This window comes from Bombus impatiens, unplaced genomic scaffold, assembly GCF_000188095.3.
Source record: "Bombus impatiens unplaced genomic scaffold, BIMP_2.2 scf_0135, whole genome shotgun sequence".
NCBI lineage: Eukaryota > Metazoa > Arthropoda > Insecta > Hymenoptera > Apidae > Bombus > Bombus impatiens.
In genome coordinates this window covers 162,621-176,846 of record NT_176554.1, presented here as the reverse complement: position 1 = coordinate 176,846, position 14,226 = coordinate 162,621, and the positions used below count along the sequence as shown (strand labels likewise).

Sequence of the window (14,226 nt, the reverse complement as noted above, 5' to 3'; positions counted from 1 at the left end):
CGCGCGCGCGCGCGCGCGCACGGCAATCGACGGAACGTCGTTGGAGAAAGATGCTGGTTACCGAGAAAAATCGATGTACCGATCTCACGTGCCAACTGCCGGAGTTTCCGCGAGTCTCCTCGAACGGATCTCACAGCGAACACCGATAGAGAATTCCGCCGTGTACTATCGCGACGATACTGCCGAGGGTAAACGCTGCCAACTCCGACGTCATCTGCTTCGGGAGCGGTACGCTCTCTCCTTCCCACCTTCCGCTCATCTTCCGCCCTTACGTCGTCCGGTGGTTGGTCCAGATGCGGCTGCGTCGCGTCGTAACAGCGCCGACGCGAGTCCTAGTCGATCCCTGCTCGCTAGTCCGGACGTTTCGCCACTCGACCAGCTTTCGTTCCGCTGTCAATGACCAACGTTAGACCACCGTGGTCAATTGCCTAGCTTTCGCATCGGTTTACAAGTTTAATTGCTCCAATTACCAACGCTGCTTTTAACCGGACCGACCAATTTCGTTTGGAATCTTGTTCGTGTGTTCATGTTTAGAGCTAAGATCATACTTGCATCGGCTCCTGTGATACATTTGGGTGCGTCATATTTTTTCGCTCTGAACTTCACCGCTCGATTTACGAATAAAATTACTTGAAACTTACTTTTTCGAATTTCCGCATTTTCGCATTTTCCCAATTTTATTTAAAAATGTACGTATCGATAACATGAAAAAATTGTTCGCTTCCTATTATTTTATTTCTCCTTCTCTCTCTCTCTCTCTCTCTTTCTTTTTTCTCAAAGATTATTTCGATCGCGTTATTAATCGTTCTTTATTACCATCGAGTAAAAAATAAAATCTAGACTTTGCAAAGACACGTATGGTTATAGCCTTTCTTTCATCGATAAAGAATTGTCAAGAGAGTCTTGAATAATTACAAACGATAGCTCTAAACCGCGCTAATTTTGTTATTAATAGCATTTACCGAAACTGATTAAGAGTACAGCGATCTGTCAAATTACATAGATTAATATAAAAGACCGACTTTATGTAAATATAATGGATTTATTAGGTATTAACAATTTTTACAGCATTCGTACTTTAAACAACTATGAGTAAAAGATATTAACGCTCTAGTCAAAGAATCGGCGATGCGGATAATTTTTCAACGTTGTATCCTAAACAAAGTAGAAACGATCGAGAGATTCGTTACAAAAGGTGTTCGCCATACGACTAGAGATTTAATCGATCAAGTCTCACAATTTTCTCTTATATAATAAATTACACTATTGGATATCGTTCACCGCATAATGTAATGGATGCAAATAATCGATTTAGCAGATCTTACGTACAAGGCTCGAAATAAATCTGTATTGGAAATTATTATATCGAGTGCACGATATTTGCCGATCGATAATCGTAGGTATCTTCGTATTTAAACGCGTTTCACGTATTTTATATTTAATTGCTTAATCACCCCTCCCCCTACTTATCGAATATCTGCAAAAAGAACCGCACTTTGAAAGAGCGGTCCGCTTCGTAGTTCAAGGTTAAAAGAAGGAAAGGGAATAAAAAATGTTTTGCGAGTGAAAATAGCCGAAGAAAATTTTCACTCTGTAACAGTACGTAACAACGATGTGTACCATTGCTGGAGTAATAATAATAATAATAATAATAATAATAATAATAATAATATGAGCAAACGCGCAATTATAAATAAAAAGATCTTATTATACAAATGGTTTTACGGGGGTCTCTCTCATGCATATACATATTTAAGTCCACGGGCCGATCCACATATACACAGTGCACACGTTCCATTATTCGCTCACATACAAACTTTAGAAATCTATTATTTTATTATTAATCCTTACTACTACGTTGGACGGTACGATGACTCGTAATTACTGCTATGCGTTTTCTGCACATGTTTCGAATAAAAATTTGTATCATCGATTTAGACGTAAACGAGAATTGACGATGGACGCATCGCGCGCAAAATGAAATCTATTCGTCAACATTATCGCGGGAGATAACGAACTATTGCACAGCATAGATTCGATGTAAATGATCTTCGTCACCAAGGCGAAATATTCGCAGCGGCAGCGACGTAGCAACGGTCTATGCGTATATACATCTCGAGTATATTCTTTATATTCTCGTCTCGTCGCTACAAATTACCGACGGACGAATACTCGAACAACTCGCGTATTCGTATCTCGATATAAAGTAAAAGAAAAGAAAATCGAGTTTCACTGTCGCTAACCCCGAGAATATCAGGCGATAGTCGGAAGAGACTTGAACGGTGCCTCGATCTTCCGATTTTGCTTTTCGATTATACGCACGAGCACGCAGCATTTTTGGTCATTGCATCGGATCAAGAAGCATAAATCACATTGAAGTTGCGCCCGATTGTCGCAAAATCGATGGCAATTTCGTTGTACAGTCGTGATAACCGCGCTCGGTGGCGGATTTTCCAAAGAAAACCGTGAAACTAATGATTTTGATCGCGCCGTGCCACGTTCGTTCGCATTTTGTAGAATCGCGACGCGCGACGGACAACGTTCAAAGTTTTTCCACGCTTTTCGACGTTTTTCGCGGAGAGAAGCTCGCCGGATTTCGTTCATCGTCGGTAGAGAGTATTCGCGATGTCGTTTCGCGTCGTGGCACATGCGCTGCCCTATTCATCGCGACAATTCGATCGAAAGTTCGTCACGTGGAACAAATTCTTGTGCTCGTTTAAAAATGCACTGGCGCTTGCTTTCGGTTCGCTTCGGTTCGGTCGTCGCCTCGACGGAACGAACTTTGTTTTGATCCTCGCGAACTTAATCTGGAAAACACGCGACGCTGTAATTTCTCTCTTTTAACCGATAGGTCGATATCGTAAGAAAACGATCGCACAGCGCAAAACCTGGACCAAGAATTCTAGCAAAATTTTCCAGTTGAGCATATCCGAGCCCCTTTTTACAACTCCGTGGTCGTTTCCACCGGGCTTTGTTCACCCAAATACGTGAACCCTAGATGAGAATAATCCCTCTTTTCTCTGAACGTGACGTTGTCGTTCGACGGACTAGGACTGAGTAGATCGTTACCGTGATTGTAGAGCGGATTTAAGACAGGCGTCGTGTCGTGGTTGTTCAACGTGTTCGCGTTGCTGTTAGGATTTTTTCTACCAAGGGTCGATCGTCGCAACGAGTGAATGTTCGTCTCTCCGTGGGTACCGACTATGCTGGAAGCACGTGCCGTGGTCGCCGCTTCGGAACTTACAGGGCTCTGTTGACCTAAACAGATGATAAACACGCGTCCATCAATTCCGTCCTCCTCGTCTTGCTAATTATTTTCGCGTCGAGGGACAACCACTTTTCAGAGAAACAAAATGAAAAATTCGAGAGTCTTCAAACTCTTCTTCGACCAGTAAATCGATGGTTGACTGAGAAATATCGTAACGTTGTTAAAAACCGAGTTTTCGCTTCCGCTTTGAAACTCAATATTCCACCGTTCAAAATGATTCGTACGAACTTGAAATTCGAAAGATTTCTAAAGATAAAAGAGAGAAAAATGCGAAAAATCCGAAGGGCGACAGAGTATCAAACCTTCCGAACCAAACAATTATTTTTAAAACGCTCTTATCTTTAACCGTTGCAGCTATACGATATTTCTTATCGTTTTAAGGTTTACTTGCAACCTCTCCTTGCGACAAAGCGGTTCGTCGTTGTACATCGTGTTCGAATATTTTCTGTCCACCGTTTCTTACATTTTCGATACCTGACGATGTACTTAGTCGGCCGAAGAGCTTGGAAATTGATCAGGGCTCTATCTAAATATATTTCGCAAATCATCGATACGTGTTTTACACTTGCCGATATTACGATAGACGATAAAATAGCGTGTACGTAACTGTAATAATCGTTAGAAAATATTTGAATTACCGGTACTTTCTCCGTGATCTTTGGTAATATAGCTAACATTGTCCAAGCTGAACGCATGATTCTTATTGCTGAAATCAAGCTGCAGATCGTTATAGCTGTCGTTGTCGTCGACAGGCACGCTCATTTGAAGCACCTGTGTCTCGTATTCTTTCAAATTTGGCTCGACGTACACAGGATCGTAACGGGGCACGACGTACATCCGCTGCATTCGTTCCTTGTACGCTTTGTATCTATGCACACGAGACAACAGAATATTCGTGTAGCGAATAGTTAGTGTTGAACGAACGTGTGACGTATCGCAGCGCTAAACGTTTTAATTTTAATTTTAAGAGGTAACCACGCCGGAAAGCGTAATTAATTCTAACGAATGTAATAAAGGGAACGATGAATTTGCATGGTACGCGAGCTCGTCGCTGCTATAAATATTCATTGCGGCACTTGAAAACCATTCTTTCACGCGATATTAACACGGTAAGAACGTTATTGCAGCGACAGACGCGCTCAAAATTGCCCGATCGTTCGAATATCCAACGTTTTCCTTTCTATTCGCGATTCGCGATAATTAACGCATTAACGGCAGGTTAGGGCAAACGAATGAAATTCCGTTCGAGACTGCAATCATACACCTTGTCACTAACGGAAACGAGCAACTTACCTGGACCAGGACACGCAAATGTAGATGATACCAGCTATGCCTAGGATCAAGATGACACACGCGATGATTATCAAGGCATACGGAAATACCTCGCCGCTGAAAGCGATGGCGGTTTGCGTGCGTACCGACTCGGCTGGCATTACTGGCGCGTGAATGTCTATCGCATTCGCTCGGACCAGCGTCGACACGTCGAAGGTGATATTTGACATAGCCGTTTTTTCGATAATCGATCTGCAACAGAACCACGCGTATTTCGCAAGTTGCCCTTCGAATTCGACCACTCGGCAATGTGTAGATAAGCCTCGAGACGAAGTGGCGCGCGAATCGTCGATTCGCCATTACGTGGCTATAAAAATAAAATTGTTACCTTCTACGTACTTACTATTTACGATGACTGCGAGCTTTTCGCCTATCCGTAATGAAAACGACAAATTACTCGTAGACTTGGAAACGAACATGTAAGAATAATGTTGTTTTTTCCTTTTTTTTTTTCTTTTTTTGTTTCCTTTTCCTAGATAATACTACATATAGACTACATATAGTAGACGCGCATACAACATCGTGTATTTTTAGTAGAGAGGAAAGAAAAATGCGAAAAGAGCACGCAGTCGTTCTCTTCCGTGTCAAAGAAACTTTAATCACGATGGTTGTTTTAATTCGCGCTAGATTCTCGTATCGATACGGTCGGCTACGGATAATATTGTATATATAATGTGTAAATAACGAATCCCTTACCTTTGTATACGCGAACTGTTCCTATCTAAAATAGCTTCTGTATCTGGATCGATGGCGTAGAACCACACGTCGGAATCCTGAGGGTACATCTCGACGGTTCCATTTTTCGTCAAATTTTTTCTCACTGCCACTCTATCGATGCCGATCAAAAGACCGCTCTTCTCCTCGATGATACCAGCGATCTTGGATGCCTCCTTTTGCAACGCGTCTGGTGGCGCGTCCTGAACTACTAGAATCATTAGATTCTCCTCTTCGATCAGATTCACTATAACCGGAGCTACGATCGAGTTAAAGTTGTCAGTCGAATTAGGATTATCTCGAACTCGAACGTCGAATTTGAATGGAAGCTCGGACAGATCCACGTTATCGAAAGTCGCGGTGGTTCTTATTATTCCGGAAGAACTGTCCATGGCGAAGTAGTCCGATCCTCGTCCACCAAGTATTTTGTACTCGAGCTTGCCGTACTTGCCGTTATCCTTATCGTGTGCTTTCACTTGTATAACCGTCGACGCGAACTGGGCGGTTCGGGGAATCGCAGCAAAGTAACGTCCTCTCGATAGTTTTGCTCTACTGTCCGCGAAAATGAACTCCGGTTTATTGTCGTTTACGTCGAGCACTTGAATCTTGACCTGTAATCCAGAAACGAAACTCGAACGAGTCTTTCGAAGAAAAGGCAAATCGCAGATCAATTCTATTCGCCATATATTTACGACGTGCTCAACAAATTTCATATTTTGAAATTGATAATGTTTATAACGTTACGATTTGGCGTTTCAGTTGTTTTCTAACTATATTTTTGTATTCTTTTTCTTTTTTCTTTAATTCCAACGATTAATCTATTAATTAATTAATTTCTAAAATCAACTTTTCCTTTGTTATTTACATACTAATCAACGTTAATACATCCTATTCGTAAGTACGTACCATCGTTGTATTCCTGTCGGTATTCAATAGACCTGATAAAGATTCCAACTTGAGTTTCACTTGATAGGATTCCGTTGTTTCGTAATCCAACACTCCTTTCCGGAGTCTAAGCGCGCAATTCCGTTCCTCCGTAACATTCGCTTCGAACAATTCCTTCTCGTTACCGCTATAAATTTCGCATTTTAATGGCGTAGTATCGTGTGCGTGACTATTAATGACCGTGATTATCTTGATCAACGTATTGTCGCCCGCATCTTCCGGTACTTCGACGTTGTAGGAATTTTCTGCAAAACCTAAGCCGATTTCTGGCGGCACCGTGGCCACGTGACGAACATAAACTGGCACTGTCGTGACGGACGCCAGTTGCGGTTCTCCCATGTCGTACGCGCGAACATCAACCTGAAACATTAATAACTTGGTCCTGACGAATGCTGCTCGGTTTAAGTCTAATTTTACCATACAACCTTCAAGATTCAACGTAGAAAGAACGACGTTGAACTCCGTGATAAAAGCGAACAGAAACGCGACATTTTAACCGCTTTATATCTATATCTATTCATACATACATACATACATACATATATATATATACACATATATTACCTGATATTCAGTGTTCGTTTCCTTACGCAAGTCGTCTCGTATCCTAAGCACGCCAGTGTCCGGATCGATCACAAAATATTTGTTCGCTATTTCACGGCCGACAATTTCGTATCTCACCTATAAATCGACAGACAATAACGATCGACTTTCTTTTGTACGTTAACTGCTATGACCAACGTCCATCACATCCGATCAGGGAGCAAATGATAGCAATTTCTTTTCTTTCCGTCGTTATGCGATATTGGTTACAAATAGAAATTACGTATCTATACGTATAATTTCCAATAAAGAAAATAGCATAAACGCATTCCGCAAAAAATAAAGTAAAAAGACTCGTACCACTTAAGGATTACTAATCGCGAGTACGTACTTGATTTCCAGGAGCAGTGCCATCGGAATCTGTTGCTACGAGATTAATGACCGTCGTGCCAATGGGAACGTCGTCATCCAGCGTAATCGGACGAGGAACTGACGTGAACACTGGTGGAATGTCGTTAACGTCCTGATGAATAACAAAGGCATGTAATACCATCTTTCTTGAAAAAGATTATCCGATTGTATCTCGAAGTAGGCTTCTCGATTGACCTGCTTTTAATTAAACTAAAAGTCTGATCGATGCTACGAAGGATCGAAAACTGTAGATACAAAGTATACGCGGCCAAGTTAGGCAAGTTAGATTTTTGATACAAATTTGCAACATTATTATGTATTCAAGAGCAAATGTTTCGTAGAATCATCTTACAGGAGCATACATTCCTATTGAATCCTACTGTCCCACGTATATTCCCGCAGGGAGGACCGCCAGGTGGTGCACGAAGTTTTCAACTCCACTGTACTATAGCTTTCAAGATTGGTACGGACTCGTTAACTAAACTAGCTACATCTATTTACCAGACGCAGTCGACGATACTTGTATTTTATCCCCTTTTCCCCTTTTTTTCGTAAAGCGCTGATTCGTTTCTCGTCTCGTTTCACGGTACAGATATACGAAGATGCAGAAGAGTCTAAGAAAGTTACAACGATCGATACCTGAACATTGACCACAACTCTAGTAGTAGAACCAGGCGAATCGCTGGTATTTTCGACGGTGCCAATTATAAGGATATGCTGGTTCTCCCTCTCATAGTCCAAACCGCGAACGGTTTTTATGACTCCAGTCTTCGGGTCTATGCCGAATAGTTCGGTGTTGCCTTGTTTAATCATGTACGTGATCTGCTTCTTTGTGTCCGGATCATCAGCCTGGAATTGATCGCGTTTGTTTTAGCTTCGACGAGGATGGCTATTCGTCTAGAATTTTGCAACGTTCTACTCTTCCAGTACAGTGATACGACGATAATCGAAAATTATAATTTATTTATGTTAAAGCGAACCAAGTAGTTAAAAGGAATAAGAAAAATCGAGTCAAATTGGATGAAATACAAAAGTTGCTTAATCTTTTTAACAAACTCGAAATAATTCGATTTTTCGCGAATAATCGGAGCAGATGCAACGTTCAAATCCTTTCGAACGGATCAAAAGACTCGTTCGTATCGTTTTCTTGGAAAGTTTCCTCTTTTTTTATCGACCAATGGTTTCACGCCATCGAGACTCGACTTGGTAACCGCCAGTTTCGATATCGAATCGTGTCGCTCGAACTTAACTCACCGTTACTTGAAGCACCGTGTAATCTGGTATATTCTCTTTAACTCGAGCCTCGTAGCTGCTTTGATGGAAAACAGGAACTTCGTCCTCGACGTCTATAACTTTCACTGTAACCGTAGCAGTAGCTAAGCGGTAATCAGGAGCACCGTCTCTCGCGGTTACCACAAATTTGTATTCCTAAGCAACGAAATCATTTTAATCTCCTGGCGACTCCTATTCCTAAACTCTAAATACACATGTATACATTTTTTTTGTTTCGCCGTTATGTACGTATGTACCTCACGATCGTTGCGTCAACGAAATATTCAAACTTCTACTATCGCTAACGTTATCATTTTACAAACATACGTCATTTTGCTCATAGTCCAAAACGATTTTCGTCAACACATCTCCAGTTTCAGGATCGACGGTAAACGGTATGTCGTCTGGCGCGAAATACGTGATTTCTGCGTTGATGCCTTCATCGGCGTCCTCGGCATGCACCCGACCTATTAATTTCCTAGCTTCTCCTTCTTTCACAGTAAACTCGTAAGGCAAGTCGACGAATTCTGGATTCTTGTCGTTGATGTCTGTTACTTTGATGTTTACCGTTGCCGTGTTGAACAAACCGCCAGAATCTTCGGCCTTTATCAGCTATCAACGAAGAAAAAAGATGTTAAACAGCTGTGCTTAAGAGGCCGACGCACCATCCACCAGATCACCGGACAACCGAAAATCAGACGACTAAACTCGGCGACGAAGCTCAGCGACTCGAAAATTGTCGATATCGTAGAGATCGTCCAACGGAATTGGATGTCGAGGAAAGCATTGTAATTATGAAGTTGCGAAAAAGAAGAAAAAAGGATTTGATTCGATGTACTTGGTCGGTCGCTACGGCCCAGTGCGTACGGGCTCGTGTACGTACTCTCTCGACGACCGGCCACCAGTAGTCGATAGTGTGTAAAGGCACTAAACGATTCGCAAACATAAACTTACCAGCTGATAACGGGTCAGATCCTCCCTGTCTAACTTCCTTATAACAGTGATCACGCCTGATTTGTCACCGATCGCAAATTGACGCAGATCGTTTCCAGATACGATCGAGTACGACACTGGATCGTTCTCCGGGTCAACTGCCTATTAAACGGAGATCAAACCGAGTTAAAGACGTAAGTAAAAATGATTAGTTTTCGATGAGATAAAGAAAGAAAATGTTGGAAGAAAATGACGAAAATGAAACGGGTAACGTTCTCTAGTTTCTTGTTAATCGCGTCCTATTTGACAGCTTTACCGATAAAATCGACGCCAGTTGCGCCGCCAATACCGGTTACTCTTTCTTTTCAACGTCCTCTCGCTCTCTCGACAACGAGTTTACGAGTTAGCGTAAAACGAAGATGACCGTTAAAAGTAATTACGAACACTTACGGTAATCGTGGCGACCGTGGAATTAATGGACGCTCCCTCGCTGACTTGCACCTCGTATACCGGTTGCTGGAAGACGGGACTCCTGGTATTGGGTCCAGGAATCACGTTTACCTCGACGATCGTCTGTGAATATTTTCCACCCTTGTCAGTAGCTTGTACGGTAATGCTGAATTGTTCGCCTGCGTTCAGCTTTCTCACGGATTCGATCAGGCCGGTCTTCGGATCGATTTTAAATTTATGTAGTCCATTATTTGACACGTGATAGATGCTGTATGTTATTTCGGCATTCTCCCCTTCGTCGTTGTCCGTTGCCTCGACCTACATTATTCAACATCGGTCGGTCGAATTTTTCCAACTCGTGGATATGAAATTTTCATTGTTTTTCGTGTTTCTTTTTCAATGCGAAACAAGTAGCGGAAAATAAAATTGCTTTCTATTAATATCACGGAACTGGCGAGCCTACCTTTGTCACTACTTTCTTCGTTTCTCCAGCCTGAACGGTGATGGGAGCTATCATAGGAAGCATAGGTGCGTTGTCATTAACGTCGTTCAATATCACCACGAAGGATAATGGCGCAGAAGCAGCAACGCCCGTCTTTTCCCTGGCCACCACTTGAAACCGGAAACGACCAGGACTCGGAGGATCACGATCCAGATTCTCTTCGTTCACGACGAGTATACCGGAAGGATCGATCGCGAAGAAATTGGTGGTTAATTCGAAAGTGTAAGCTGGTTTCGGATCTTCGGGGCCCTAAACGCACAGTTAATTCGACAAACGCAACGTTATAAACAGATACGATAAAGCAAGGCCTACTATAACACGCGAATTAAACCATACGGAGGTTTAATTTGACGCTACTTGATCCACGGCTATCTATATTCGTTTAGAAATCGCATGCTAATTACATATTTTCTACGCCTAATATATAGCTATTCACTTTGTTTACATGTTCTAGGATGGAAAGTAAAATCGTTTGCGTGCATCGATTATTAAACGGTATAGAAACGTAAAGCCATGCTACTCTATACTTGCATGTACACATCATCGTTTGACAGTATTCGATGCGATCCACGAACTATCAGAATCCAAGCATAGACGCTATTCGCTGACATGACGTCGCAACTTACGAATATCAAGGAAAAAGTTTCGCATACGTAGAACAGATCCGATCCTTTTTGTCATGTATTATCGATGCTTCGATACGATCGAACATCAATGCCATTTTGACAACGTTTGAAAGGATAATGGACATCGGCTAACGTAGAAAAAATCGAATAGCTGAATTTTGCTTTCCGCTTTGCCGTCCATTTTTAATTAGTTCTGAAATTGAATAACGAATAATTTTTCGTCGAATAAAATCGTTATTTCTTATCAGCGAATAAACTCTTGGCAAACTATTCGTTATTCGAATAAAATTCGCCCAACTCTGCGGTCGATGTTTTGCCGAAACGAAACGCACCAAGCGTGCGTCGATCTATTTCCGCACGATACTTGACAGTTTTCACGAAACGAAGTAGAGTCGTCACGCGATGTAATTTGTCTAAGAGTTTACGATCTTTCCTAGAAAAGAAGAAAACCGAGTTCCTTGATCGATCGAAGAGGTGGCAATTAGTTTTGAAAGGAACGAAATATTTAGATATTCATTTTTCACTTTGTTCCTTTTATCGATTTTTCCTAGTTTTTTTTTTCTTTTTTTTTCTTTTTTTTTTTTTAAGAGATCGATTCAACGGATAGGTAGCGGAACGTTATTCATTAAGAACGAGGGAAATTAAAGCATCGGTGCATGGCTGGCTGAACCGAGTCAGATCGATTTCGAAGATTAAACTTACCAAATCAGCGTCCGAAACAGTGAGTACCACGGGATTGCCTATTTTGTCGATAACCTTTGTTCCAATCGGGGCATTCTCATCGACGAAACCCTCTATGTTCGATGCTGTTATAATCGGGGGGTTACTGTCGACTGGCTTCACAGTGATGGTCAATTTCGCTGTGGCCGATCGTTTCGCTTCCGACACCTCGACGGCCTTCCGTCCAGTAAACAAACGAATAATTTTACTGTACGTTTACAAATACGTATTATATACGTATTATTAGCCATTATACGTAACGTTATACACGGATACGAGAATGTTTAATAAACGTTACGTCACGACGACTCTTACCTTGATGATAATATCGAACTTCTTGGTAACCGTTGTGTCGACCGCCTTGATTTGCTTCACGGCGCCAGTGTTCGGGTTTATTTCGAAAAATTCTCGATAATTCGATGGATTGCCACTGAGAAACGAGTAATGAATGGGTGCGTTTATACTGTCCATATCAACCGCTTGTATTTTCTCCGGCGATATATTAAGTATCCCGGATAACACTCCACTCGATACCTGATGGAGAAAAAGGCACAATGTATAGAACCGGTTGGCCGATAGCTTAGAACGTTGTCGCACGAGATTTCAGAGCAAAGAAATCGGTCGCGTATTAAAAATCCAGGGTTGCACGTCGTCTTGTGCTATACAATGCACGATAACGCATTGGCGCATTTGCGTCGCGTACGTCGAACCGTGCGTGTACTCCGCGATCAAAAATTACGTTCGTTTGCCAATGTTCAGTTTCTAAGACTAGCGATCGTCTATACGTTTATATCGACGTACACCAAAGTTTACTCGTTCGAAGTAGCCTCGATTTTCTCCGACAAATCGTTATCTATCGCGAACTCGTAAAACGTAATAGTACCCATTATACCTTACAATTCTTCGCGAATTTCTAGACCTACCAAAGTTCCCTCGATTATCGTACAATTTGGGCTATATAAGAACACGTACGAGATCTCTCGCTCAACATTTATATTTAACCAACGTTTTTGCAACGATATGTGCGCCAAGTTTCGATCGGTCTTTTCGTACTTCTCCGTGGCCCGTATCGAACCGAGGCTCGTTTCATTTTCCAGCGTGTTTCATATTCCGTTACATCTTGTACGCGTAAACAGCCAATATATGTATGTACTTTATTCGCTTATTATCGTCCGATTACAGCAAATTATAGGAAATTATTTGTTTCAAACAATTACAGGCCCTAGATTTCGGATCAAATAAATCTACTTACGGACGCCGAATATTCTGGATTAATGCAGGCGCCATCCAACAGCATACAACCTTGATAGATGAAGGAAGGATCTTGATCATCGTCGTCTCTGATATTTACCGTCAAGGTGGTGGTAGATGTGAACCTTTCGGATACGTTCCTTGCGCGATCCTATCAACAAACAGTTTATCATGTATCTTTTATCTCCTCATTTTACCAATTAACATCATGGTCACGGTTGTACTTTTCAACGCGATGAAACCAATTTCTTTCGCCGTTCTCCGCAATAAGAAAGTAACGTATACGTTAAAGAGCATCAACGACGTCCAATTTGACCGTATAAATCCTTCTGGTTGCATTTGAGACTCGATTATTCTCGAATTATGAAAGTCGCGATCGTCGCGAGTAAAACAAGAACGATCGTTTCGCCGATCCTTGCGAATAGGCGAAAAGACAAGGGCATCTTTATCTGCCAAGGCAACGCTTCGTACTAAAATCGAGTTTCAGCGAGAGACGAGAAGGCGAAACGCCCGCGGTTACGAGTTCCAGTGGAACTCGAAGCCATCGTGATCCAGCACAGACTTTGTTACCGCTTCGTAAGAACTTTTCTCTTTCGCTTTGCCCTTTGTTCGTTCTTTCCTCTTCCTCTTGTGTGTTGTAGCACCGTTTACGGGCGTGGCACCGATCGTCGTAACCGAGAGACAATCGTATCTGGCGTCTTGGCGGTCGGAAAAATATTTTTCCGAGTTTAGTCGTCGATTACCTTACCTCGTTGATAATCTTTTAATATCTAATCACGCCGAAGGAAGGAAAAGGAACGAGTGCACGAAGAACGCGACATTTACAGTCGAGAAGGTTTGCGTACTTGGCGGAAAGGAGGACAATACGTTGGAGAAGACGCGCAGCCAGCTGTTCCACGCAATATTCAAATGAGCCACACCTGTAGCAGCAGCTGTTGCAGCGATCCACGTTACCCTTGCGACCAGCAGAGAGAAATCGATCACGAGTTCAAGCAACTACGAAGATATTCGCCGTGTTATCGTCTACACCTTCTAGATTTCACATATTCCTGACAATTTGAAATATATAGCGTTTTATACGTGACTCGAAATTCGCGTAAGCGTCACAGCAATTATTTTCAGACGAAGTAATTTCTTAATAAGCAGGTTTCGTATTTTCGGCCGTACGCTTACACGCGCCATACGTCACGCCGATGTCAGTGTCGGAGTTAAACGATTCCGTTGAACGTGATCCATAAGTAAACGACCAACTTATACGC

General features: G+C 42.2%; 1 protein-coding gene and 1 long non-coding RNA gene across 3 annotated transcripts in view; one reads left to right on the top strand and one right to left on the bottom strand.

Moving 5' to 3' along the window:
* The first annotated feature begins 343 nt into the window (after positions 1-343).
* Positions 344-14,223, top strand: LOC112212215. The gene is made up of 3 exons (XR_004461096.1): positions 344-518; positions 7,205-7,345; positions 13,795-14,223. It is a non-coding gene; the product is annotated as an uncharacterized LOC112212215 (long non-coding RNA).
* The window catches only part of LOC100748159 (cadherin-99C), a 76,648-nt gene continuing 63,449 nt past the window's right edge, over positions 1,028-14,226 (bottom strand). For both annotated transcript variants that reach the window (XM_012381782.3, XM_012381783.3), the window contains 16 exons: positions 12,969-13,118; positions 12,032-12,250; positions 11,699-11,893; positions 10,332-10,619; positions 9,869-10,186; positions 9,440-9,580; positions 8,813-9,097; positions 8,468-8,641; positions 7,853-8,062; positions 7,194-7,325; positions 6,824-6,940; positions 6,221-6,619; positions 5,297-5,925; positions 4,562-4,792; positions 3,907-4,136; positions 1,028-3,258 (listed from right to left, as the gene is read on the bottom strand). In XM_012381782.3, coding sequence (XP_012237205.1) covers positions 2,942-3,258; positions 3,907-4,136; positions 4,562-4,792; positions 5,297-5,925; positions 6,221-6,619; positions 6,824-6,940; positions 7,194-7,325; positions 7,853-8,062; positions 8,468-8,641; positions 8,813-9,097; positions 9,440-9,580; positions 9,869-10,186; positions 10,332-10,619; positions 11,699-11,893; positions 12,032-12,250; positions 12,969-13,118 — 4,035 coding nt within the window. In that variant the 3' untranslated portion in view covers positions 1,028-2,941. The remainder of the gene's footprint in view (positions 3,259-3,906; positions 4,137-4,561; positions 4,793-5,296; positions 5,926-6,220; positions 6,620-6,823; positions 6,941-7,193; positions 7,326-7,852; positions 8,063-8,467; positions 8,642-8,812; positions 9,098-9,439; positions 9,581-9,868; positions 10,187-10,331; positions 10,620-11,698; positions 11,894-12,031; positions 12,251-12,968; positions 13,119-14,226) is intronic.